This window comes from Pinus tabuliformis, chromosome 9 (genome assembly GCF_031772625.1).
Source record: "Pinus tabuliformis cultivar Carrire ecotype Pingquan chromosome 9, CPIR1, whole genome shotgun sequence".
NCBI classification, from domain to species: Eukaryota; Viridiplantae; Streptophyta; class Pinopsida; order Pinales; family Pinaceae; genus Pinus; species Pinus tabuliformis.
The window spans coordinates 1,617,034,990-1,617,062,202 of NC_142307.1; the positions used below are offsets into that span (position 1 = coordinate 1,617,034,990).

General features: G+C 35.5%; 1 protein-coding gene across 1 annotated transcript; it reads left to right on the forward strand.

The window, feature by feature from the left end:
- On the forward strand, positions 1-27,126 carry LOC149154974 (alpha-dioxygenase PIOX-like). Its single transcript, XM_089444273.1, has 15 exons — positions 1-72; positions 173-430; positions 520-669; positions 1,006-1,139; positions 1,258-1,363; positions 1,565-1,710; positions 1,870-2,097; positions 2,236-2,438; positions 2,558-2,801; positions 2,912-3,143; positions 17,705-17,779; positions 17,921-17,977; positions 18,117-18,191; positions 18,510-18,535; positions 27,003-27,126. The coding sequence occupies exons 1-15, from the start codon at positions 1-3 to the stop codon at positions 27,124-27,126; spliced, it is 2,130 nt and encodes a 709-aa protein (XP_089300399.1).
- Positions 27,127-27,213: the final 87 nt, after the last annotated feature.

The following is a 27,213-nucleotide window of genomic DNA, read 5'->3' on the forward strand; positions in this document are numbered from 1 at the left end:
ATGGGTTTGCTTGACCGGAACCTCGTCTCCCAATATTCAAGATTGAGTTTCATAGACAGGCTCCTCTTCCTAGTAAGTATCACCATGAAACGAAATGTTGTGAATGTAGAGTACTGAATGAATGAGGGGTTATGAACTTTGAATTTTTTATTTTTATTTTTGTAATGTGCAGATTATACATTTGGTGGATCGATTCTACGCGTGGCATAGATTGCCTGTCTGCCTAGGACTCCTATACCTGGAGATAAGGCGGTCATTGCACCAGCGTTATAATCTTATCTACGTGGGAGCTACGGCAGTGCAGGGAGGAAGATATAATGCAGTGGATAGAACTCCCGATGGAAGTTACAATGACCCGTTCTATCCCGAAACAGGATGCCAAGGGGCGTTCTTTGGGCGAAACATGCTGCCTTCTCCTCAGCATGATAAGGTCATTAAACCATCCCACCCAACATTGTTTCTTTTTCACATTAAATAGATTAATCTGATAACTAAATTGCATGTGCATTTACTAAACAGCTGCTAAAGCCACATCCCATGGTAGTTGCTACCAAGCTGCTCTCTCGGAGGAAAATGGTAGATACAGGCAAACAATTTAACATGCTTGCTGCCACGTGGATCCAGTTCATGATTCATGACTGGGTCGATCACGTTGAAGACACAGTACATGTAAGCACAACGTTTTCAATCACAATTTTCAATGCAAATATCAGAAATTATATAACATTGACTTTACCTTATTCAATATTTTCTGGTATAATTTGCCTAGAATTTTGTAGTGATTTTATTAGAATCATAAATATGAGGAGTGCATTTTTTACAATCTAACTGTTCTCAAGCTTTTCTGGTACCGAAATTATATATAGTCAAAAAAAAAATTAGTTTAAACAGATTTGATCACAGTTTTTTCCCTCCCAAAAAAAAATCTGACAAATAGAAAACACCATATAATTTATATTTATACGAGAAATTATATAACATTAACATTAATTCATGATTTTTCAGGCAAAGTTAAGCGCCCCACCCAACGTTGCACCGCAATGTCCGCTAAAGGCATTCAAATTCTTGGAAGGCAAAGCAGTGCCTACCGGCAGCTGCGACATCAAAACAGGATCACGAAATAGGAGGACCGCCTGGTGGTAAGAAAACCTGCCTGCACTAAACGCTCTATCTCTCTATAAATCCTCTGATTTGTGAAGGTGTCTCACAATATATATAAATGTATATACTCTTGTCACGCTATACATAAATAAACAGGGATGGGAGTATAGTGTATGGAGATGATCGTAATTCATGGGCAGGGGTGTCGGTTATGCAGGCTCTCTTTATCCAAGAACATAATTCCGTTTGCGACATGTTAAAGGTAATTATATTTTATTGCAGAAACTCTCAATAATCCAATCCAACTTATAGACTACTATGGATGTTACTTGACCATGACCATTGATTATGAAAGTTTTTCATTGAAATTCACATCTGGACCCTCATGTTAGAGAATATTTCAGCACTAAGATCAATCTCATTGCAGACTAATATAATTTGGTCAACTAATTTATAAATGCAGCTTCACTATATTGGTATGAGCGATGAGGATCTGTATCGCCATGCAAGATTAGTGACTTCAGCCGTGATAGCCAAGATCCACACCATTGACTGGACGGTGGAGCTCATCAAAACGGACACCCTCCTTGCTGGAATGAACGCCAATTGGTATATATTACATATTGTTTTAGACAGCTTGCAATCTTGAAATTTAAGGCAAAGGGCTAAAATATCAGAGCTAAAACATAAAGGAGTTCGTATTTTTTTATAAAATGTTTAAATACAGGCTTTCTTCTTATTAGTGAACGAAGCTTTCACTATGTGCAGGTATGGGTTATTGGGTAAGAAGTTGAAGAACATTTTTGGTCACACTGGAAGTTCTATTCTGAGCGGCTATATAGGAATGCCGAAGCCTCAGAATCATGGGGTCCCATACTCTCTCACTGAGGAATTTGTGGGTGTCTATCGAATGCACAGTCTGTTGCCAGACAGCATCCTCGTCAGAGACATTCATGGAACTCCAGTGGACGACAAAACCCCTCCAATTCTCAAAGAGTGAGTTGAGTTTACAGCATCACTTAGATTGGAACTCTATTCACTTTCTGGTTATTTTGGAAGTAGTTTGAACTTTAGACTATGATAAAAGCAAATAGTAGTTAAATATCCGGTGTCATCCATTCATGTTACTCACAGGATACAGATGAAGGAACTAATAGGAATTCCAGGAGAAGAAATGTTATCAGATATTGGTAAGGAATGTCACATTGTATCAATGGGGCATCAAGCCTGTGGGGCCCTTAATCTGTGGAACTACCCTCTATGGATGAGAGACATTGTCGCTCAGGACCCCGATGGAAATGAGAGACCATATCCTGTAGACATGCCCGCACTGGAGAGTAAGAAATTTATTACTTTAGTTACTGGTTGCACTCTTTTTTTTTTTTAATTTCATCCTATTTTAAATTTGTTAAATTAAAATGTGAAGTAGCAGATTTGATAGAGTGTACTTTTTCAGTTTATCGTGATAGGGAGAGAAGCATAGCAAGATACAATGAATTCCGGCGGAATATGCTGATGATTCCCATCTCAAAATGGGAAGACCTCACAGACGATAAGGAGGCCATCCAAATGTTGAAAGAGGTCTATGATAACGACGTTGAACTTCTAGATCTACAGGTCGGCCTCATGGCAGAGAAGAAGATTAAAGGTTTTGCCATCAGCGAGACGGCCTTCTTTATCTTTTTGCTCATGGCATCACGGTGGGTAAATATATAATTTCTCATTTTATAATATTCCATTCTTCAATAAAAAGCGCAAAATTTATCATTCATTTAGTAAGATGTGTTTTGTGAATATATGTCGATTGCAGTCGATTGGAGGCAGATAGCTTTTTCACCAGTGATTTCAAGAAAGAAGTGTATACGGAGGAAGGGATGGCATGGATAAACAACACAGAGGGCCTCAAAGACGTGCTGAAACGTCACCATCCAGAGTTGGTAGAGAAATGGATGAATTCATCGAGTGCGTTTTCTGTGTGGAATGCGTCCACGGAACCCAAGAACAACACGCCCCTCTATCTTCGTCTCTCTCTAGGTGTTACTGTGTGTCTCTGCGTGATATTACTGAGACCTGAGGGCATGAGACCTCTTTATTCCCTGTTTCTTTCTTTCTTTCATTGTGTATGTTTTACGTAACCGCCAATTAGTGTTGCATTTTTGTTGCAAGTGCTGTTGTTGAATAAAGAAATGTATTGTACTCGCCTTTCTTGGAGACATTGCAAAACGTTCGGGTGAGTGTAATCGGAGCACCATAATTAATCCATGTTAAAGCAGCACCTTAAGGTTTTCTATGCCTACCCAATCTGAGAAATAACCATGCAACTACACTTTACCATCTTTAGAATATCTAAGACTATACTTTAGTGTGCTCCTCAAATATCTAAGCACATATCTTGTGGTTACCGTATGCAGTTGTCTGCACATATTTTGTGGTTACCTTATACAGTTCACGTAGCTCCACCACGAACTAACTCAACACAATGTGTTCAGTACAAAACATCTATTCACCTAGCATTGACTAATAAATGAAAGAACTAGTTATGTGTACATCATGGGATCCACCAACTCTGAATCTAAATTTGTCATTTTCTTCAAATTATTAATCATGGGTGTGGCCATTGGTTTTCAACCCTCCATCTAAAACCTCATTGCATACTTATCCCACCTAAGGAAAAACTCCTATGGTTTCTACCAAACCACCAACTCTAAGAACTAATGCATCATCCTAGTATCATTCATCTTGAATTCAGTTGCCCTGTTGGGCTACTCTACACCTATTAAAAGAAATTCATATATACACAACACCAAAGTAAATAGATAGGTATGAACAAATATGTAATATAAGTTAAGAGTTTGTTTCACTTTTGGTGAAGCCCATAATGTGTAAACATGCATCTATCATAGAAAAATATGTCTTTAATGCCCACTAGAGTCCATATAAGGAGTGATTAAGCCTACACGCATTGGAATCCCTCCCATTTAACTCAAATCCCTAAGATTTCTCTATGTACACTTCTTCCCCAATGATCCCGTTAAGGAAAGGTGTTATCTTTAGGGAGCAAAACCAAATAGTGGAAAATCTCATGAATTTTGCTTCCTATTGAACCACACTACCATAATTGATCCCATGTTAAAGGAAAACCCTAGGGTGCTATTCCTCTCTACAACAATGCCTACCCAATTTGAGAAATAACCATGCAACTTCACTTAAACATCTCCAAGATATCTAAGACCATACTCCAGTGAGCTCCTCAAATATCTAAGCACATATTTTGTTGCTACATGATGCTCCTGTCTTACCTCCACCACAAACTAACTCAAGGTGTCGAGTCCAAAACATATGTTGGCCTAGCATTGACCAAATAAATCAAGGAACTTAATAGTTATGTGCACATCAAGGGATCCAGCAACTCTGAATCTAAAGTTTTCATTTTCTTCAAATTAGTGATCATGGGTGTGGCCATTGGTTTTCAATCCTCCATCTAAAACATATTTAGAATTTGAATTGCATCGTTATCCCACCTAAGGAAGACCTCCCATAGTCTGTACCAAACCACCAACCCCAAGAACTAATGTATCATCCTAGTATCATTCATCTAGAATTCAGCTACCACATTGGTTTCACACCATGTAATAAGCTTCTTTGCACATATAAAAAAAGTCATCTACATACAACATTAAAGTAAATGTTTCAATATGAACAAATATGTGGTATAAGTTAAGAATCTGTTTCACTTTTGGTGAAGCCATAATTTGTAAATATGCATCAATCCTAGAATACCATGCTTTTGATGCCCACTCGAGTCCATATAAGGAATTCTTTAGCCTACACAAATGGGAATTCATCCCATTTACCTCAAAGCCTTGAGGTTGCTCTATGTACACTTCTTACCCAATGATCCCATTAAGGAAAGTTGTCATCACATCCAACTAATATATTTTCCATACCATAAATGAAACCAAGGATGTAACAACTTTAATAGAAGTGTACTTGGCGACTAGAGCAAATTTCTCCCATAGTTGACTCCCTTTCTCTCGAATAACCCTCTCACCACAAACCTCACCTTGAACTTCTCAATGCTACCATATACAACATGCTCGATCATGTAGAGCCACCAAGAACTTAGAGTTATCTTCCCTTTTGGTCTTGGTATTATGTCCCAAAAATAATTCTTCATGATGGAGGTGTGCTCCTCCACATGGCATGTTTCCATACATATTGTTCTATAGCCTCTTGAAAACTAGAGCAATTGGAATATATAATGCTTCTCATCAATGTCATATAGTTTGGAAACTTCTTTAAAGGATTGTTTGCTCTAAAAGCACTATTAGGACTCTCAACATGCTCATGAGAATCCATCAATTTTTTATTGAACCATTGAGGTATCCTAATAGAAGTAGAATGAGCTCATGGATTCCTCTCTTCACTTGAAGACTATTGTACTACCCTAGAAATCAGTGATGACCCTCGCTCAACCTTTGAATAATAGATTGCTTGTTATCGTATGTCTCATAATATGATAATGATTAAATTAATTATCATTTTAGCATTATTATTATACGATATAACAAAAATATTATTGATATTTTATCATTATTATAATATTATTTTAACAATAATATTAATTTATTTAAGAGACAAAAAATGTGTAGGGCCTTTAAGCTTTGTTTGCTTTATGCAGATAGGAAATGACAAATGTTAATTTATGTTTTATCGACTTATGGTGTCTTTTCTTTTTCTAATTTTTTAAAAATAGGGTTATATGGTGTATGTGGGATTTTTGGACCTATTAATATCAGAAGGCCATTGTTTCTTCATCCTCTTGACCAACTGGTAGGGGGCAAGAATCTAGGTAAACTATTTTTGATATAAATAAAAGTTTTATATTTATCTGATTACCAATTATTTCTAATCAAAGTAAATGTAGGGAGGGGTACTAATAATTTCAATGATTTTATTTCTCTCTTCCTAGTTTTAAAATTATCACTTCTTCCATGATTTGGTACTCTTAGAGTATATGGAGATTTTGGACTTGTCATGAACAATGTATCTAGCAATGTCCAACAACACAATATCAACTTAAGGCCATTTGTAAACCATATTCATTATATTGTTGGATTATTTCTTCAAATAGAATTTTCACGTATCTTTAGGGAATGGAACCAAATAGTGGATAAGCTCTCTAAGGAAGGAACTATGTTACCTACAAATAATACCATACTATTGGAATTCGATGATCAGTGAGCACAAATTCATAGTCAATTCATGGTTAAAGACTTTTAAGAATGTTATTACTTTGTAGTATGTCAAACTTGATTTTTCCTGTTGGACGCTTACTATAAAGCGGGTATTTGTAGTCAAGAAACTCTTAGTAGGACTAATAAGTATATCTAAATACATTACTATAACTTCCTCTACTTGGATGATCAATCTTGATTGTGTCGATTTATTGCTCATTTTTGGATAGTCCTGTGATAAAATTCATTGAAATGTCTATCTAGATCTATGTTAGGATTGATTGAGGTTGAAATGCCCCTATTATCTTCATCATCTCTCCCTTACTTCTCTAGAAAGAATCACAAGATGCTATGTAAACCTATATATTAGTTTGCATACCTTCCGAGAAGAAGGTTTTCCTATTTAATCATTCTTGTACATATTAACGGAAAAATGGTTGGTAGAAGGGTTGAAGAAGAAAGAGAAATGGAAATTCTACCTAGAGTGGAAAACGTTACATGAACAAAAGTGGTAAACCACTCTCAATGCTTACATGATATTCTCCTCCTTGATGAATCCTTAGTGAAAATATCACAAAGATTCAAATTAGCATTAGATTATAATTAGAGGCCTCAACAAAGAAAATAAATAACAACAAAAGCAACATATCCAATCGGAATAGCTCCACCTATACCCTCCATAATATTGTAAGAGAGATGGTATTCCTAGTTCAAGGTCATTGGAAGACATTCATATTTGGGCATCCCTATAGTGCTTACCCATCCATGAATCTCATATTAGTCTCCCATCCTTTAAACTTTTAAGATTAAGATGATCAATTTGGGAACTTAGTGGCACAATCTAGTTGATTGGATTATCCTTGTAAAATTTATCATCATGTCCACTCTAGTCATTTTACTCAATTCAACTGCTCTAGTCCCAATGTGGTTCACACAATATTTACAAATTTAGAGATTAAAATATTCATGTAGAATGAAAGAAAAGAAAAGGAAATTCCATCTAGTCAACTATAAAATAGTTCATGATCCCTTAAATAGATGTTATTTGGAAATAAGAGATCATATATTGTCTAATCAAGCAAAGGGAGCCAAGATCTTTATGGGGATATGCGAGAAGTAAAATATAAATAGTGGGAAGAAGTTCTCTAGCATAGATAATTTAGAGAGAAGCATATTAGCATCTTTGATGATCAAGTGCCAATGATATTTGGATTCCATATTTAATATCTCCGTAAAGCATTCATCCCTCCATCCAAAAGAATCTCACATGGAGTCTAGGTATCATGAAACAAACCAAAGTATGGGAAGACAATATAATGGGTTTCCATCCCTTTCTTTAGGGATTTTCCTTCAATATAGAAGAGTATAGATATTAAATCAAGGTATCAAATTTCTCTTTGATTTTTCTATATGGGAAAACTCTAATAGCCCTAAGGATTAGCTCAATTGTTCGAGTTCTCATCATTAAAGCACCTCGGTAATGGAAGGTCACATGGTCAGTTATCCTCGATGTTCTTAGGGTTAGGATCTGCTACTGAGTCCGTGGGAAGTGATCCCTTCACGTGGATATGCCTGAATATTTTATGTGGATGTAACGGCCACTGATCTCCAGTGTTCATGAACCACACATAAAAATAAATAAATAATGGGACAGCTCTAATTAATTTCAGGTTCGAAATGGACCAAATGCAAGTATTTAAATCCTCCTATTAAAATGGACTAGATGCAAGTACTTAAAACCTATTTTTATGTGTTATTTGATGATGTTACCAAAGTTCTCAATGTGGAAATATAAATATTGTAATGTTCCTTCCTAAATTTTCCTAATGTTGGGAAAATTAATTTTGACAATTTTGGTTAATACGAGCTCAAGGCAAATTTTGGTGGAGAAAATAGGAGGAATGTGTTATGTGCATGCTAGTGGAATATAGGGCCCACTCGAAATAAACACTTGGGAGGAAGGGAATTCAAATTCCTTAATGCAACATCGAAATTGTGGAGGGACCCACAAGGAATGCATGGTCATCACTTATAAAAGAAAGGAATGAGGGAGCAAGAGGGGTATTTTGTCTATTTGAAAATCGAAATTTCCTTAGTTGTTTAGCTGAGCCAACATTATGTTGTTTAGCACAAGAGCTTCCCAAGTGTTATGTGGATGTAATGACCATCGATCTCCAGTGTTCGTGAACCACACATAAAAATAAATAAATAATGGGACAACTCTAATTAATTTCAGGTTCGAAATGGACCATATGCAAGTATTTAAATCCTCCTAACGAGTTATGAAATAAGATGAACTAGCATCTATCTCAACTAAAGGGTGCATCTCCCTTGAATAAATAAGCCAAATATGAAGAGGATGTGCCCCCCCTCCCCCCCCCAAAATTGGGAATCAATTTATGAGAATTGAATATTTGAAATATTTAACTAACGAAAGCCTATCACCCCATTCCCTCATCTAGAAATTAGTTGAAGGGAGATATTGAATACCAAATATCCATATATCCATTTGGATTCTTGCTCACAACAAAATCTTTACTCATGACAATCTACATAAACAAGTATTCCATGGACCCTCGCTTTGACACATATGAAAATGAAAATAGGAATTAGTAAAGAAGTTATTTTTAGAGTTAGTTCAATGCAAAAGTGTGAAGGACAGAATTTAAATATCTTGTAAAACTCATTCACCCATGCAAGAAGCAAGAGAAATGTCATTGACTTAAATAAATCACTATCCTAGTTCTATGCATAAGAAACCTATTTTTAACTGTTATTTGATGATGTTACAGAAGATCTCAATGTGGAAATATAGATATTGTAATGTTCCTTCCTAAATTTTCCTAATGTTGGGAAAATTAATTTTGACAATTTTGGTTAATACTAGCTCAAGGAAAATTTTGGTGGAGAAAACAGGGTGAATGCTTTATTTGCATGCTAGTGGAATACGGGGCCCACCCAAAATACACACTTGGGAGGAAGGGAATTCAAATTCCTTAAGGAAAAATCGAAATTGTAGAGGGACCCACAAGCAATGCATGGCCATCACTTATAAAAGGAAGGAATGAGGGAGCAAGAGGGGTATTTTGTCTATTTGAAAATCGAAATTGCCTTAGTTGTTCATCTGAGCCAACATTGTGTTATTTAGCACAAGAGATTCCCAAGGAGAGAAGCTCAACCTTTTTTTAGTGGACTTCGAGTGCCACCCAAGGAAGGATTTCCTTCACCACCAAGACCGAAAGAAGCATCAGTTGCAGGTTATACACATTTCTGGAGCACAACACACAACTCAGGTGCCACCACTATGCAGTGATTGGAGTGAGATTTTTTGGGGCAACATTATCCTGGGGATTTTGGAGCTGGGGAGCTGGGAGATCATTTGGAGGGCCATTTGAGGAGGATTTCTAGAGTTGGGAGTGCAAAGATTGATAGGATTAGTCATAGCAACAAAATTTGTATTTGGAGGAGGGCCAAGTTGTGAAGGGTCAATTTTTGAAGGTGGGAACCAAGGGAAACTCTTTCTGGGTTTTGGGCAAGGATCACAATCCCAAATTCCTATAATTTTTTGGGCACTCTAGAGTGGGAAAATCAGGAGGAGAAGTGAGGAAGCAGTGCAATTTGGAGCAACAAAACAATTTTCTAGAGGTGTTGATTATTGCAGCCATTTGGCTTTCTTGTACTCATCACCTGGTAAAATACACATAGTGATTTTCTTTGCTTCTGATGAAGCCAAGCCCCCATATAAATGTATTAAATTTCTGATACCACATTCTTGGTGACTGTTTTAATCTATACAAATACTTTTTTAACCTACATACTAGTTCTTTCTCTCCCTTCACCACAAACCCTTTAGGTTGCTTCATGTATATCTCTTCTTCCAGATCCCTGTGAAGAAATTTTGTCTTCACATCCACCTGTTCTACCTCAAAATCAATCAAAAACAACATATAAAAGTAATCTAATAGAAGCTACCTTAGCAACAAGAGAAAAAATATCACCAAAATCAATTCCCGGCACCTAGGAATAACATTTTGCTACCAATCAAGCTTTATATTTCTCCCCCTTTCCTTTTGCATTCATATTCTTCTTAAACCCCCATTTGCTTCCAAAGGGTATCCTTCCAGCTGGCAACTCCACCAGATCCCAAGCCTCATTTTTGTTCAAAGATGCCATTTCATCAACCATGGCCTCTTTCCAGAGCTTACCATCCTCTAAATCTATTGCCTCCCTGACAGTTCTGGGATCATCATCAGTAATAGATAAAGAAAATTTTCAATAGAAAGTGGATGGACTATACCTTTCTAGTTGCCTTATTTCTCGAATTAATCTTCTCACATCTGGAGTTTGTGGCTCTTCATCTTCTGATTCCTCTTCTACTGTAGAGTCTAATTCTTCCTCCTTTAGCTCAAACTATATCTTCTCAGGTTCCTTTGATAGGACTTCATGTTTAATAACATTTTTCACCTCTCTAAACACAACATCTCGGTTTTACACAACCTTCCATGTTTTTGGGTTTCAGATCTTATAACCTTTTAAACCATCCTTATACCCAATAAAGATGCACCTTTTAGATTTACTATCCAACTTGGTTCTTTTCTCCCTTGGATCATGTACTACATATTTATCACAACCAAATACCCTCAAATGTGAAAGAGAGGGTTTCTTACCAGTCCATACCTAATGTGAAGTATTATCCTCCAATGCTTATGAAGGTGATCCGTTGACTAGGTAGCATGTAGTCTCCACCACCTCTGCCTAGAATTCTTGTCCTAACTCGACACCACTAAGCACGCTTCTTGCTTTTTCCATCAATGTGTGATTCATTCTTTCTGCAACTCCATTTTGTTTAGGTGTACATGGAGTAGTATTCTACTGTGATATACCACACTTCTTACAAAGCTGTTTAGTTCCTTTTTGTAGAACCCTCAGTCATTATTTGTCCTCAACACCTTTATCTTCTTCTCTTTTTGGTTTTCCACCAGAGCCTTTAATTCTTTAAACTTGTCAAAGACTTCAGATTTCTTCCAAAGGAAATATTTCCATGTATTACTTGAGAAGTCATATATAAATAATACATAGTACACAAAATTACCCAATGATGTAATCGACACAATTCCAAACACATCACTGTGCACAAGCTCTAATATCCCTTTTGCCCTTAGCAGCAGAGGGGAAACTCACCCGATTTTTTTCCCATATACACAATGTTCACCAAAATCGAAATCTAGAAAGCAATTAGACATACCTTCTATCATACCATTACCATGAAATATTTTAAGGTCCTTCTCTCCAATATGTCCAAGCCTTTGATGTCATAGGATGGTCTTTTCTCTAGAGACCACTAGATTTTCTGCTCCACTTTCACGATCCATAGAATTGTTGCACCTATCAATAACAGTGCTACCCAAAATCTTGTACAGAGTTCCAATATGAGCTCCCTGCATCAATACAAGTGCTCCTTAAACCATCTTGCAAGTATCTTTCTCGAACACTATTTTTACACCTGCATCATCCATCTTGCTTACATAAATCATATTCCTCGCCAATGCAAGAAAATGTAGAACACCCATAAGTGTTCTAATCCTTCCACCTTGCAACTTTAACTTGACTTTTCAGTGTCCAATAATTATAGCCTTCCTGTCATTCCCTAAGAAGACATCACCAACATCATATTTCTCATATTCGCAAAACCACTCCTTATGGGGAATGAAGTGAAAGGATGCACTAGAGTCAGTCAACCATGCCTCATGATTTATATGTGTGCTTGAATAAGAATCCAAGTACACATCCCGACCTTCATTTGAGATAGTTTTCGCCTCTGCAGAAGGAGCATCATCAGATCCCTTTCCTTTCTCAGGAGTTTTAGATCTACAGTCCTTTTTGAAGTGCCCTTCCTTTCCAAATTTCCAGCACACCTTTACAGGTTTTCCTAGAGATTTATATCTCCCTCTAGATTTTGATCTCTCACTCGAGGACTTATTTTTGTTTCTTTTTTGGTATCGTCCTCATATAGACAAGGCATCACTATTTTGGCCCTCCATATTTTTTTGTCTCATCTCCTCCGACAACAAGGATGAGACTCTTTCATCAAACTGCAAGGTAGTCTTATTTCTACCTATTGCAAAAACCAGATTATCCCGAGAATCTAGTAGAGAATACAAAAAAATGATGTACGTATCTTCATCTGAAATTTTAATATCAAAAATAAAAACTGGCTTATGACAGTGTTAAAGGCATTCAAATGCTCTGTCATTGAGTCTCTATCCTTCATCCTCACGTTATACAACTTTTCCCTCATGAAAAATTTATTCACCAGAGACTTAGATTGGTACAAAGTCCCTAATGTTTCCCACAAATCCTTCGCCGAAGCTTCCCCTGGTACATTCAACAATACTCAATCTGATACACAATCATATTATGGTGTTTGCTTTCTGACCCAAATTCTTCAAGTTTTATGAAACATTGTCATTGGTTTCGTACCTAGATCTACTGCGATCCACTAATCTTTATCCACCAACAGATCCTCCATATTGAGTTTCCACAACTCAAAATTTCGACCATTAACTTTCTCAATCTATATCTCTTTGTTGTTCACCATCTTATCTCAGCGCAAGATTCAATCCCACATATCTCCCACTGAACAAGTTCTTCCACAGGCCCAAGCAAAAACCCCTCAATAGCAAAGACATTCCCTTGAAGCCGAAACCTTGCTCTAATACCAAATGTAGGTTTTAACCTTGTACATAAATTGCCTGCAAACGAATTGTTAAAAAACAAAAAATATACAATGGTGAGAAACAAAAAACAAATACACAAAGATTTTCACCTAAATCTCGAAACCAGGACTACTATATTGATTTTTCATTATATTCATTTCAATGTTACAATACATATATACATGCCAAAGCATCCATATACCCCAATCCATTAACATTAGATTAGAACATAATCGTAGTTCCCTTGACCAGATCTACAAAATACCATTGGCAGAAAACCATGATGCCCAAAACCATGTGTGAAATCCATGCACAAAACAATAGGTAGTTCCGTCCACCTAGTATAGGGTCCAAAACAAGATTCCCAGGGCACTGCCCCATACCCCGTGCAAAGGGGCTATCGCCCCCTGGCTTCGTGCATGGGGCTAGCAATGGAAAGAATATAACACACACCCACCAAGGTTGTTGTTGAGTACATTGAGCAGATTTTGTATTACTGAGATAGAGTTTGATGTTCTATTGTTGTTGAGTGGATTTGATAAGCATATTTGTTTATGAGAGAACATATTGATCGTGTGTTGCAAAAAGAGATTTGATTCAATGGTTTTTGTATTTAGATTGAGTAGAATGATTAAGTGGGTCGAGTCTAAAAATTGGATGAAACATGTCCTACAATGTTTGAACAAAGATAGTGGGCCCTAGTTTGAAAATGTATGAATGTGGTCCACAAGAGCTTGAAGGTTGGGACCTTCTGTGGTCAAGTCATGGTTTGTGGATGCATAGAGTGGTGGATTCCTTCGGGTTGTGGCCTGAGAAATTGTGAGAAATGGCTCCCCTCTAATGGTGCCCAAAGAAACTATTGGAGGTAGGATCCTACAGTAGGTAGTGCCCTGCATAGTTGAGGAAGTGGTGGTTTTCATCAGGTAGTGGCATGGAGTGGGTGGTTGATCACGTGCAGATCACAAATCAGGGGTTTCACATTGGTGGTGGGTAGTGAATTATGTAATAAGAAGATTTCTTAATAAAATAAGAAGAAGCAAATAAAGGACAATAATTTGTCTCCCGAAAGGGTTTTTACTTAATATCAAGTGTCTTCATGTGATGATGATGATTTATGTGTTATTCTTATGTTTATGTGAGTTCATGTTATATATGTTGCTCATAACAACTAGTTCATGCATATGTTATGTGTTGGCTAATTAATTGAATTATCAGTGATTTGTAAAGAAAAGACAAAAAATATTAATTGATTTATTGATACAGCATGATTCACGTCCCTATCCATGTTAAGTAAAATAACTTTATATAAACTTTAAAGAGAATTAAAATAATTAAAAGTAAAAATATCATAAAAAGATGTACAATTCTTATACTTCTCATATATATATACATACATACATACATACATACATACATACATACATATATATATATAAACAATTTGAAAATCCATGTTAATTAATATATTTCAATATCAGCTTCATTTATATATCTAAAAAATAATAATAACAATAAAATATTTTAATATGGACACAGATAAAATATTTCAATGTCAAATATGTATATATTATATAAAAGAATTGAATGTCAAATGTTTCAAGTAGTCTTATTATTATATAATTTGATCCTTCTTCAGATTGATTAATATTATTTGAAAATACAAAAAAAAAAATAAAAAATTGTTGGAATTAAAGTTTAAGTTATATAGTTTACACTATCCAATGCTAGTGACCAAGGGGATTTTCAAGGCATTTAATCTATTTATGCATTTAAATATACATATATACATATAAAAATAACCGGTATTGATCCATTTTAACAGTGTATTTATATCAATCATTAAAAATGATCAAATCTCTTAAAGTGCAAACCTCTGCTAGATTTTATCCCTCTTAAGGCTTGTTAGATCTAAAACCGTTCTTAAGATGGATCTATACTAGTAATGTATATGATTCTTCAACCATGAAGCAACATATAAATATATATGGTTAAGATGGATCATAACATATCTGAGTGCTTCAATGATGAAGCAACAAATCCTAATATATATATATAAAAGATGGATCTATAATGGTAACATGTTTGATTTATTCAATGATGATGTAACATTTTTGATAATAAAACAACATATATTTAAAAATATATAGTGTATAATAAAGACGCCTTTTCGAAAAGTATAGATGTAAGCTTATAGATATAATTTAAGAGAGAAAATAACATCAAAATGAAAATCAAAGTTATATCACATTTTGAAGACGGATTTTATTATTCGTTTTGACTTCAATGTTATTTAAAATTAAAAAACACACATGGGTACGAACTTTTAGCAATTATTGAAAATCATATCATTGTATCTAAAAATAAATTTAAAATTAACATAAAATGATATAATTTCACAAAGAACGGAAACGTCAATAATGATAATTATCAAAAAAATGTATTGCATAAAATATTTCACATTACAAAAAAACATTAAGTCATAAATTTATTTAAAAATAATTAATATATAAGTTAAATATATATACATTAATAAATATAAAAAAAAAAACATGCAATAAAATTTTTAACTATGGAAACATACTCCCACATTATCATGAAGTTTTTTAATGTTTAAATAATTTTTTTCTACAATTTAGTGGTGTATTAATAGTGCATGCCCAAAAGACCATAGCTCAATTTTTTATTAATTAAATTAATTAAAAGAATAAAAAATATAAATACTTTAGATAATTATTAATTAGCAAGTGGCAGGGTGAGGACAACACACATATGGCAAGAGTAGCCAAGAGCAAGTGAGGGTTAATGTGAGGAGGTGGTAGCCAGGATGGGGGGTCATCATTCCGAGGTGACGACGTAGGGATTAGTGCAGGGAATAATGATAGACAAGTGGCAGCAAAGGTAAACGACAGGAAGGGGAGGGGCATAAACCATAAGGGAGATCAGGGCATAGTTAGATGCATGCAGAAGACGAAGATGAGAGCCAGAGAGAGGAAAGGTGGCTGAAGATCAATGCTCCAGCCTGTGGACGGAAGCAACATCAGACCTGAAAGTTGGTATGTTGCTCCTCTGGCCCCTAGCTTTGTAAGGCATAGGATGAATCTTTATAGGAATATAGGAAATTTGATAAGGAAAAGGAATGAGTCAGGCAAGGAGGTACCCAGACACTCCCGCGACCCTGGTCAGGAAAAAACAATAGAAAAGGTTATGAAAACCCGGGGAGGAAGCTAAGGTGGGAGGGACTAGAACCCAGGATGGGAGAGGTCTACACCATGGCAAATGCTCGAAACAAAATAAGACAGAGCGAGACTATAGTCACCCTTGTAGGAAACTATGGGAGAAAACCAGAAGGTAACAAGGAAGAACCTCAGAGAGTAAAAAGAACCAAGAAAAAAGAGAATCAGGGAAACAAGAAACCTCTAGGGGAGGAATATAGGGCTAGCACCCTGAGGGAGGACATACCCAAACCTAAGAGACCCTGGGAAGCGAGGAACAACAAACCAACCTTACCTAGGGAAGAAACCATGCGGACGCCCAGGACAAGCAGGTTGTGTGTCATTTGTTGTCGTGAGGGAAAAACTTCAAGAGAATCGAGAAAGGAAAGAACCCATAACATTGAGAGGATTGGTTGCATTACGAAATAAAATTTGAAGGAAACTAATTCTGGCAATAGAAGGGATAACAAAAAGGACATAGGTAAATGGGAAACTTTTTTGTTTTACTATTATAAAACTGATAACTGTAATGACTATGTGATAGGTCTCACCTCACACTACGCCCAACACAGTGTGGAAGACAAAGAACAACAAGAAGAAGACACCAATAGGCAAGCAGGTAGTAACATGGTGACTAGGAGAGCCAGAAGACGAAGATGAGAGCCAGAGAAAGGAAAGGTGGCTGAAGATCAATGCTCCAGCCTGTGGACGGAAGCAGCATCAAACCTGAAAGTTAGTATGTTGCTCCTCTGGCCCCTAGCTTTGTAGGGCATAGGATGGATCTTTGTAGGAATATAGGAAATTTGATAAGGGAAAGGAATGAGTTAGGCAAGGAGGTATGCAGACACTCCCGTGACCTGGGTCAGGAAAAAACAATAGAAAAGGTTATGAAAACCCGGGGGAGGAAGCTAAGGTGGGAGGGACTAGAACCTAGGATGGGAGAGGTCTACACCATGGCAAATGCTCGAAACAAAATAAGACAGAGCAAGACTATAGTCACCCTTGTAGGAAACTATGGGAGAAAACCAGAAGGTAACAAGGAAGAACCTCAGAGAGTAAAAAGAACCAAGAAAAAAGAGAATAAGGGAAACAAGAAACCTCTAGGGGAGGAATATAGGGCTAGCACTCTGAGGGAGGACATACCCAAACCTAAGAGACCCTGGGAAGCGAGGAACAACAAACCAACCTTACCTAGGGAAGAAACCATACGGACGCCCAGGACAAGCTGGTTGCGTGTCATTTGTTGTCGTGAGGGAAAAACATCAAGAATCGAGAAAGGAAAGAACCCATAACATTGAGAGGATTGGTTGCATTACGAAATAAATTTTGAAGGAAACTAATTCTGGCAATAGAAGGGATAACAAAAAGGACATACGTAAATGGGAAACTTTTTTTTTTTACTATTATAAAACTGATAACTGTAATGACTATGTGATAGGTCTCACCTCACACTACGCCCAACATAGTGAGGAAGACAAAGAACAACAAGAAGAAGACAGCAACAGGCAAGCAGGTAGTAACATGGTGACTAGGAGAGGCAAGCAAGATAAAAAGATGGCAAAAGGAACGAGCAGCTCGAACAAAGAACAAAGGAAAAGAGGGAGAAAGTTGGGCAGTGAACATAAGAAAACCCTCATTGACGCCTATATGGTAGGGAACCCGCCAGACATCAGAGCCCAAATTTCTGGTTGGGAGCAAGAACTTAATGACAGTATAAATAACCAAGACATCCCCATGGAGGATTGGGAAAGTATGGTTCCCAATCCAGGGAATTCTCGAAGTTGTCACTCCCTCTTCAGACAAAAAATATAGCAGTATTGGGTCATGAAGAATGTGGTGTGGTGGCACAGGCCATGACCCTTAATCGAGAACAAGCAGCGAGTGGCAGAATAGAGGCAAAGGAGAACACCAAGGAAAAGGATCTAGTCAGGGTTGAACTCCTCAGGGAAATTGCAACAGTTTAGATATAGACTTACAAAAATAACTTGGGCTTGGGAAGAATTGAGCAGACACTACAAGATATGAAGAGGAGCGAGATGATTAGCTCCCCAGTGCGAAAGTGCCAGCCCCAGTAACATCCTCAGACAAGGATTGAAGCAACGGTCTAGTACAATTCTAATAGAATTTTGATGAAATTCTTTTATTTTTTTAATTTGAACAGTAGTATAGATAGTAAAGACAATGTCGCTAGATGGATAGAAAAAAAAACTTTTCAAATTTTGGACAGGTTTTAATGCAAACAGGTGGCTATCTGGTTTCCTTTGGGCAGGTAAGCCACCTGGAGCAAATGGAAGTTTCTAATTTTGGAAGATTAATATAAATAGAGGAAGCACCACGAAATTTACAAAAAAAAAAAATAAATAATAATAATAACTATTATTAATTAAATTAAAATTATATAAATTCAAAATAAACACTATCAAACTTAATAATATCCATCATAAAATCGTTTCCCATTAAAAAAAATACATCGCTGAGTGGCTCTAATCATTGGGCAGACTTGGGTATTGGTTTCACGTCACTCTCGATGACACTGTGGACATTATCAACAAGTTATCTGATGGAAAATAAAACATCATGCCTTCTCCTCCTCATATTGGCTTCCACGCTAACTACAAATGTGTTTTGTTGTGGAGAGAGTCGTACACAAATTCGGGCATATTTACAATCTTGTGACCAATGCAGCAGAGAAATTGTACAAGGAGAACAAAGAAGAACTAAAGGCTGACTAGTTGGAAATAACTTTCATAAGGTTTCGCATCCAAATTATGTAGAGATGACAAAATATATTGTAGCGGGCGGATTTGTCCATAATGTTATTACAATTTGAGAGATACGCCTTCGCCTAATGTGAATTCTGTTAGTGTTGCAAGGGGCTCCGCGTTGTTGCTGTTGCACTGGAGCGACTCCCCGCAGGGGCCGATGGCACATTTCCCTCTTTTGTCCTTGTTGAATGTGCATAATGTGCGTCCCCACACGTGGCTCGACCATCCACTGGGAGCTTCAATTTCCATACTCTGCCCGGGCCTCACCTCGAAATGGACCCCTAAAACTTAGGGAGAACATATACATGACTTTAGAAAGACTTCCAACTTGAAATTCCTAAGCTAATTAAGTTAATTAAACTTAATTAACTATTTACAAGTTGTTATGAGAATAGAATTCGATTTTAATTCTCCATTTAATTCAAGGACAAATTAAACTAGAATTCCTTGTTGCCATTTCTCAACAATTGTATTGCCTCAGTGGGCCTAGGAATCTTGTTGGTGAATGGAAGGATATATGGCAAAGCCAAGAGGAGGTTTGATCTTTGTTGGGCCTAGTAATCCCGAGTTTGGGATATGAGATAACGCATGGGGAGTAGGCCTCAGTTTAGGGCCTAGTAATCTGGGTTTGGATTGCGGTAAAGCCTAAGATATTAAAGTAAAGCAGTAAAATTCCTCATGGTGTAGGTGGAGAAATTTGGTGGTGTCCATGCTTGTTTTTGCCTAGTGATCTGGTGGAGATCATAGTAATTCTTGTTATTACATGTTCATTGTGTTGGCGTAGTGATCCGGGATGGATTACGGTAAAGCCTGGTTTCTATTAATGAGGGTGAGGTGGTTTAGCCTTGGTATGCCCTAGTTGGTTCATTCCGTTTGAGTCCCACATTCATGCTTGGAATATGGCACGAGGGTGAATGGCTAAAGAGAGATTTGGCTCATCCATTCTATGGTCAGGTGGGACATGGTAGTCCTATCCGAGGTTTGGATTTTGCATCATTAATGAAAGGTTATTTCTTTTTGCATTTCTATGAGTATTATATTGATTTATATGTGGATCATATGGTTGTGATTTCATTGGTATTTTTTCTACTATAATGTTGGTTATATGTGTGTTTTATGACAGTGGCTATTTATGGCTCTCATCAACTTTTTACTTGTGAATGAATGTAAAATGTATCTATGACCTAATAGATGATAATACAAAAATTGATAAGAGGGAATAATGTTTCTTAGCGATTCTCAAATAAGTATGAGATCCATATGCTTAAATATGTTGTTTATACTTGTAGATTACATATTTTTTATATGTTTAACGAAATGCCTATCGTGGCTAGTGGGGGTATGGTTAAGAGCTTGCTTAACGATTTTATTTTGCATCATCGTTTCCCTATTATTTCACTGTTATGAAGATGTCATTCAATTCTTTGCAGTGAATTGGGCTCTGGGCCTGAAATAGTGGCTTAAATCTCGTGGACATTGGCACAGGATTGGAAAAAATAGTCCCTCGACAATGGCATGCTTATAGCATGTGAGCATCCAAAGCCCCCTGGATGCTCACTGGCCTATAGCATGAGAGCGTCCAGAGGTCAAGTGATCAAAAACTTCAGTGGGACCCAGGGGCTAGCTGCCTGAAGTGTTGGGATGGTTCTCAGGGGTCTTGTAGCTGATGTGGAAGGTTTGTATGTTGTGTTTCAGTCGATTCCACTTCCTTAAGGTCACCTAGGAGGTTGAATCATATCATAGTAGCCTCTTGTCACATGTTTACCTCAGTTGGTAGGTTACTTGGGTAGATGTGGGAGGAGGGAGTTAAATTTCATAAGGAACTTAGAGAAAAGTAATTTTTATAGCAAGATTTTTTTTCTACCTTTAGATTGAACAATTTTTTTGGATCAATTCATTAGATATCATTGCTAGGGATGTGGGGCACCTATTTAAATATGTATTTATTACAAGATATCTATATTTCCACATTAAGAACTTAGGTAACATAATCAAATAACTCTTAAAAAGAGGTTTCTTATGCACAAAAATAGGATAGTGATGTATTAAAGTCAATGGAATTTCTCTTGTATCTTGCATGGGTGAATGAGTTTTACAAGATATTTAATATCTTTCCTCCAAAATTTTGCAATGAACTAACACTCAAAAAATAACTTCTTTACTAATTCTCTTTTCATTTGCATATGTATCAAAGAGAGGGTCCATGGAATCCTCGTTTATGTAGATTTTCATGAGTAAAGATTTTGTTGTGAGAAATAATCCAAATGGAGATATGGATATGTGGTGATCAATATCTCCCTTCAACTAATTTCTAGATGAGGGAATGGGGTGATAGGTTTTGGTTAGCTAAATATTTCAAATATTCAATGCTCATAAATAGATTCCCCCCTGGGGGCGTGGGGGGCATCCTCTTCAATATTTGGCTCATTTATTTAAGGGAGATGTACACTTTAGTTGAGATAAATGCTAGTTCATCTTATTGCATAACTTGTTAGGAGGATTTGAATACTTGCATCTAGTCCATTTCCTACTTGAAATTCATTAGAGTTGTCCCATTATTTATTTATTTTTATGTGTGGTTCACGGACACTCGAGATCTGTGGTTGTTACGTCCACAGAAAATATCCAGGCATATCCACTCGAAGGGATCACTTCCCACCAACTCATTAGCATATCCTAACCCTAAGAACATTGAGGATAATTGACCACGTGGCATTCCATTTACTGAGGTGCTTTAATGATGAGAACTCGACCAATTGAGCTAACGCTTGGGGCTATTAGAGTTTTCCCATTCAGAAATATCAAAGAGAAATTTGATACCTTGATTTAATATCTATACTCTTATATTTTGAAGGAAAATCCCTAAAGAAAGGGATGTAAACCCATTATATTGTCTTCCCACACTTTGGTTTGTTTCATGATTCCTAGAATCCATGTGAGATGCTTTTGGGTGGAGGTATGAATGCTTTATGGAGATACTAAATAGGGAATCCAAAGATCATTGGCACTTTATCATTCAAGATTCTAATATGTTTTTCTCTAAAATATCTATGCTAGAGAATTTCTTACCACTATTTATATTTTACTTGTCACATATCTCCATAAAGAGCTTGGCTCCCTTTGCTTGTTTAGACAATATAGGATCTATTATTTCCAAATCACATCTATTTAAGGGACCATGAACTATTTTATAGTTGACTAGATGGAATTTATTTTTCTTTTCTTCCTTGCCACGTGAATATTTTAATCTCTAAATTAATAAATATTTTGTGAACTACATTGGGGTTATAGCAGTTGAATTGAGAAAAATGACTAGAGTGGACATGATGATACATTTTACAAGGATAGTCCAATCTACTAGATTGTGCCACTAAGTTCCCGGATTGATCATCTTAATCTTAAAATTTTGAAGCATGGGGGACTAATATGAGATTCTTGGATCGGTGAGCACTATAGGGATGCCAAAATATGAATTTCTTCTAATGACCTTGAATTAGGAATACCATCTCTCTTACAATATTGTGTAGGGTAAAGTTAGAGCTATTCCAACTAGATATGTCGCTTTTGTTGTTATGTATTTTCTTTGTCAAGGCCTCTAATTATGATCTAATGTGAATTTGAATCTTCGTGATATTTTCACTAAGGCTTCATCAAGGAAGAGAATATCATCTATGAGTTGAGAGTGGTTCATCGTTTTTGTTCCTGTAACAATTTCCACTCTAGGGAGAATTTCCCTTTCTCTTTCTTCTTTGATCCTTACACCAACCAATTTTCCATTAATTACACTGAAGGTGTTCCATTTTGAAAGAACTCACCACTGACATTCATCTACGCTTTTGTTTTCCACCGTTCGTTCATGTAAATAGCTGTCGTTGTTTTCCACGGTTGATTTGACCAAACAGTAAGGAGGCACACTAGGTGCTAGCCATAATCCATCAATGAATTTGAGAAGCAAAATCTCTCCCAACCCCGCCATTTTTACAAGGCTTGCCGCTGCTACTAGACCAAGGGGAATCCTCATAAGTGTCCCCATCGGTGGTGGATGCAAGAAAAACAAAAAACAAGGCGGCCAAACCCTGACCCAGTGAAATCCTCTTCCATTTCCCCTATTGCTACTAGCAACATCGAGAATTCAACCATCATTGGCACTCTTGAAAATAATATAAAGCTCCCGTGCAGGTTTTTCTGGTGGGGTTTGCTTTCCTGGCAGTGTGATATTAAAAAACTTTGTATTTGTTGAATTGAGACTTCTGTGATCCATAATAGTTATAAGAAGAGCTTCGGGGAAACAGGGCGCTCCATCCATCAGAGGATTTGTGAACATGCTGCTGACCTAAAACATGGGAGAACCAAGTCTTCAGCGCTGGCAGAGCATGTGGATAAGACCAAGCATCACGTTTGTATTGAGGAGGCTAAGGTTATTGCCAAGGTTGCCCAGTTCCATCATCGGAAACTCAGGGAAGCTATTGAGATCGAAAGAAGGCCTAACAATCTCAATAGAGATGACGGCTGGAAGATCAGTAGATGTTGGATCCCTACCCTTTCTTCTTAGTCTCCCCCCCCCTCTTTCATCTTTTTTCGCTTTTGTCGTTCCCCTGGAGCCTTCCTTTCTCCTTTGGTTTATCCTTTTTGGCCCTGGACTCTTTCCAGGCCTTCTCCTGTTTATTTTGTGTCGCTCCTCTTTCCCGGATTGATATTGGTATCTATTATTATAGCTAGTATTTATTTACTTATTATTATTATTATTTTATTTTTTTTATTATTATTATTATATATATATATATATATAATAATAATATTATTATTTATTTATTATTACTATTTTATTATTATTATTATTATTATTATTTATTTTATTTATTATTATTATTATTTTATTTATTATTATTATTATTATTATTATTATTATTATTTTTTAAGTAGTTCTTCGTAACTAATTTTTATATATATTATTATTATTTTATTATATACTAATTTTATTTATCTATTAAGGAAGATATATTATTATTATTATTTTATTTTTCGTCACTAATTTTTATATATTGTTAGTATTGGTAATTTATCTATTTATTAACGGATATATATCATTATTAGTATTTACTTTATTATTTTTTTTTCATAACTAATTTATATATATATATATATATATATATATATATATATATATATATTATTTTTATTTTTATATAGATTTTTATCTATTTATTTATTTATCTAGCGAATATATATTATTATTATTTATTTATTTGCTGATTTGTATTATTATTTTATTTAATTACATTTACTTTGTTTATAAATAAGTTAGGTCTTCAATTTAACTAATTCTCATTTAATTAATTTTTTTTAATTATTAAATTATACATTTTAACTAATTATTAAAGTAAACCCCTTCTTAAATTATTTCATTTATATAATTATATATTTATATATAGGTATGGTCATTGCTATCTTCCTTGTAATAATCAATTTGACTTTTTGACTGTCTCTAAGTCAAAACTAGCCTTTCATTATGTGAATTAGGCCGAAGCTCTTCTTATAACTTTGTCTTTGTTTTACACTTCCAAATTTGTTTCTAGTTGGAAACCATTGTGGACTTGTAGTATAATATCCCAGTGCTGATTATTTCCATTAAGAATAGTCAAGAATCTAACTAGGCCTAACTCATGCATTGCCCACGAAAGCTGAAGAAGGCGTTGCAAGGTTGCAAGGTTTTTTTTAGAAATATCGTGGAAAGATCTGGGTGACTAGCATTAGCATGTGATTCAACTAGCAAAGATGATGATCAGGTGTTTTTTACTTAGTGTCCTAAAGCTGGTTGGTGAAATCAGGTAGTATCATTTTTGTTTGTGAAACCAAGTAGGTATCATTACAGTCGATTTGTATTTTTTACATGCAAACTCTATAACATAACTGCACTAAATGAGAATGTGGGTTTAATAAAATATGTCATCAATGGTTTATGCATTTATATCAGCTTCTAATACTAGCTACATTATCTCATTAAATTGAGATGTGCTAAATTAACTCATTAAATTCAGATGTGCTAAATCAAAAAGAAATTATAACTGCATAAAGATACGTATTTATCTATAAGTTGGTAGTCAAGAGCAGGGTTGTTATGTAGTGTCTCTTTTGTAATACTTCATGTTTTGTTACTCTGTTAAGACTTTGCTCTAATTGGTGGAGTAGGAATTTATAGCTCAAAGAAACAACATACATGTGCAATTACACGTTAATTATAATACTAGTTCAGGAAAAATGGCTTGAGATGGATCTCCTGATCTAATTGATTGAGTAGGAATTAATAGCTCAAGAAACAGCATGTGTAATGAAATTACACGTTAATTATAATACCAATTCAGGAAAAATGGCTTGAGATGGATCTCTCACCCACCCATATGAATGAAGTTAAATTATATAAAAAGTGTGTATTATATTTTTATGGAATTGTTAATAAATTTATAATTATATAAGTAAATTCATTAATGTATTTATATAAATATAATTTTTAAAAAATTTTACATTCAATATAAAATTCAATTATTCTTTTTCTCTTTTTTAAATCCATATAAGAACAATTTTGATGCAATAAGTTCACTTTTATATATTATCTATATCAGATAAGTCACAAATTAATTCATAAATATGATTTTATAATTTTTTCGTATAAATAGAAAGGTAAAATGTTATTTCGTTATATCTTGGTTGTAATTTTGAAAGGTAAGTTTCTTTGTACTAATGAGAAATTGTATGGAACTTAATTGGCTTGATCAGACACTTGTTTCACACCTTAGCAAAATCCGTAGTGCTTTGTCCTCGGTCAGAGTTCACCATAATCACCTGATTTCATTTAACTGGTGCATGATCGATTCTCAATTTACCCAATAATGGTCTTACTTAAAAAAAATACAAATCAATATGCTGGTAAAATGACACCTTCCAATTGTAAAAATGGGTGGTTTCTAGAAAAACAACCTCTAGATAAACCCTCCACCCTACCCTTTTGCTCTACATTTCTTTTCATCAGCATGAAATTTTTCTTATCAGTGTTTCCAATGTGATGTATGAAATTATTTTTCAGTAGTCTGAGCATGGAATTTTTCTTTTCACTATTTCCAATGTGATATCAGAAATTGTTTTTTTTATTGGATTTAATTGTACTAGAGATATCATTTCTTTTTTTACATAATTAATTTAAATTTGTTGTGTTGTTGAAAACAATTGACTCCAATGTGTCTATGTTGTTAAGTTATAGAATCAAATTAGAGATAAGGTTTAACCTATATTTGTTTCCCAGATTAAACTAGGATGAAGAATTTCTAGTTTAATCTTATGATAAAAATGAAAGTTTGTAAGGGATTGCAAATGGTTATTTTGGGGGAATGTTGGTATCTAAAATTGTGAAAAAACTTTATTATTATTTTTAAATTCTATATTTATAATTAAACAGGGAAACTTTATTTTATTACAAATTTTGTGTGTTAAAAATGAATATTGTCATCATTGTCATTAGGTTGAATGTAACTAAATGGATTGAGTTATTTGTATTTTATAAATAGAAGTTTATGAGTATTTGTGTTATTAAGAGGATTTTTGAAATTATATAGCTGATTTCTAATTCTAAAATTTTATTATGAGCATGTATCAATAGATTCTATTCTTGACAAGATGATCTTCTCAAACTTCAGTGTACCTTTGCACTTTTAGAGACAATTGCTAGTATGTACAAAGATGATTAAATAGGAAAACCTTATTGTAGACGGCATTTCAAACTAAACTACAATATTGCATTTTCTGTTTTATGGATTTATTGGGGACCGACAGTAGATTATTTGTTTATTTACATCAAACAACCAATTAAACTAAACTACCTTCTTAAATGTCTGTAAGCGTGTTCCTCTAGTAACTTATATTGTTGATTAGAAATATGAGTAACTAATTTTGAGGTGATGTAGTTATTGAATGTGGCAGGAGCGTGGGCGTCCTCGTTTACGCTAATAAACAGTTGCGAGTACACTGTATGGCCGGGATTCCAGGCGGGCGCGGGCAGAGTATGACAGTTGAAGCTCCTAGTGGATGGTCGGGCCACGTGTGAAGAGGCACGTTGTGCACATTCGATGAGGACGGAAGATGGAAATGCGCCACCGGCGACTGCGGGGGGTCGCCCCTGTGCAATGGCAAC

Excerpts from the sequence above, each read along its gene's own strand:
- LOC149154974 (XM_089444273.1), top strand. The coding sequence starts at position 1 with ATGGGTTTGCTTGACCGGAACCTCGTCTCCCAATATTCAAGATTGAGT. Across the intron at positions 1,140-1,257 it reads AATAGGAGGACCGCCTGGTG|GGATGGGAGTATAGTGTATG; the intron begins GTAAGAAAACCT and ends ATAAATAAACAG. Across the intron at positions 17,978-18,116 it reads GGAGCAAGAACTTAATGACA|GCCATGACCCTTAATCGAGA; the intron begins GTATAAATAACC and ends GTGGTGGCACAG.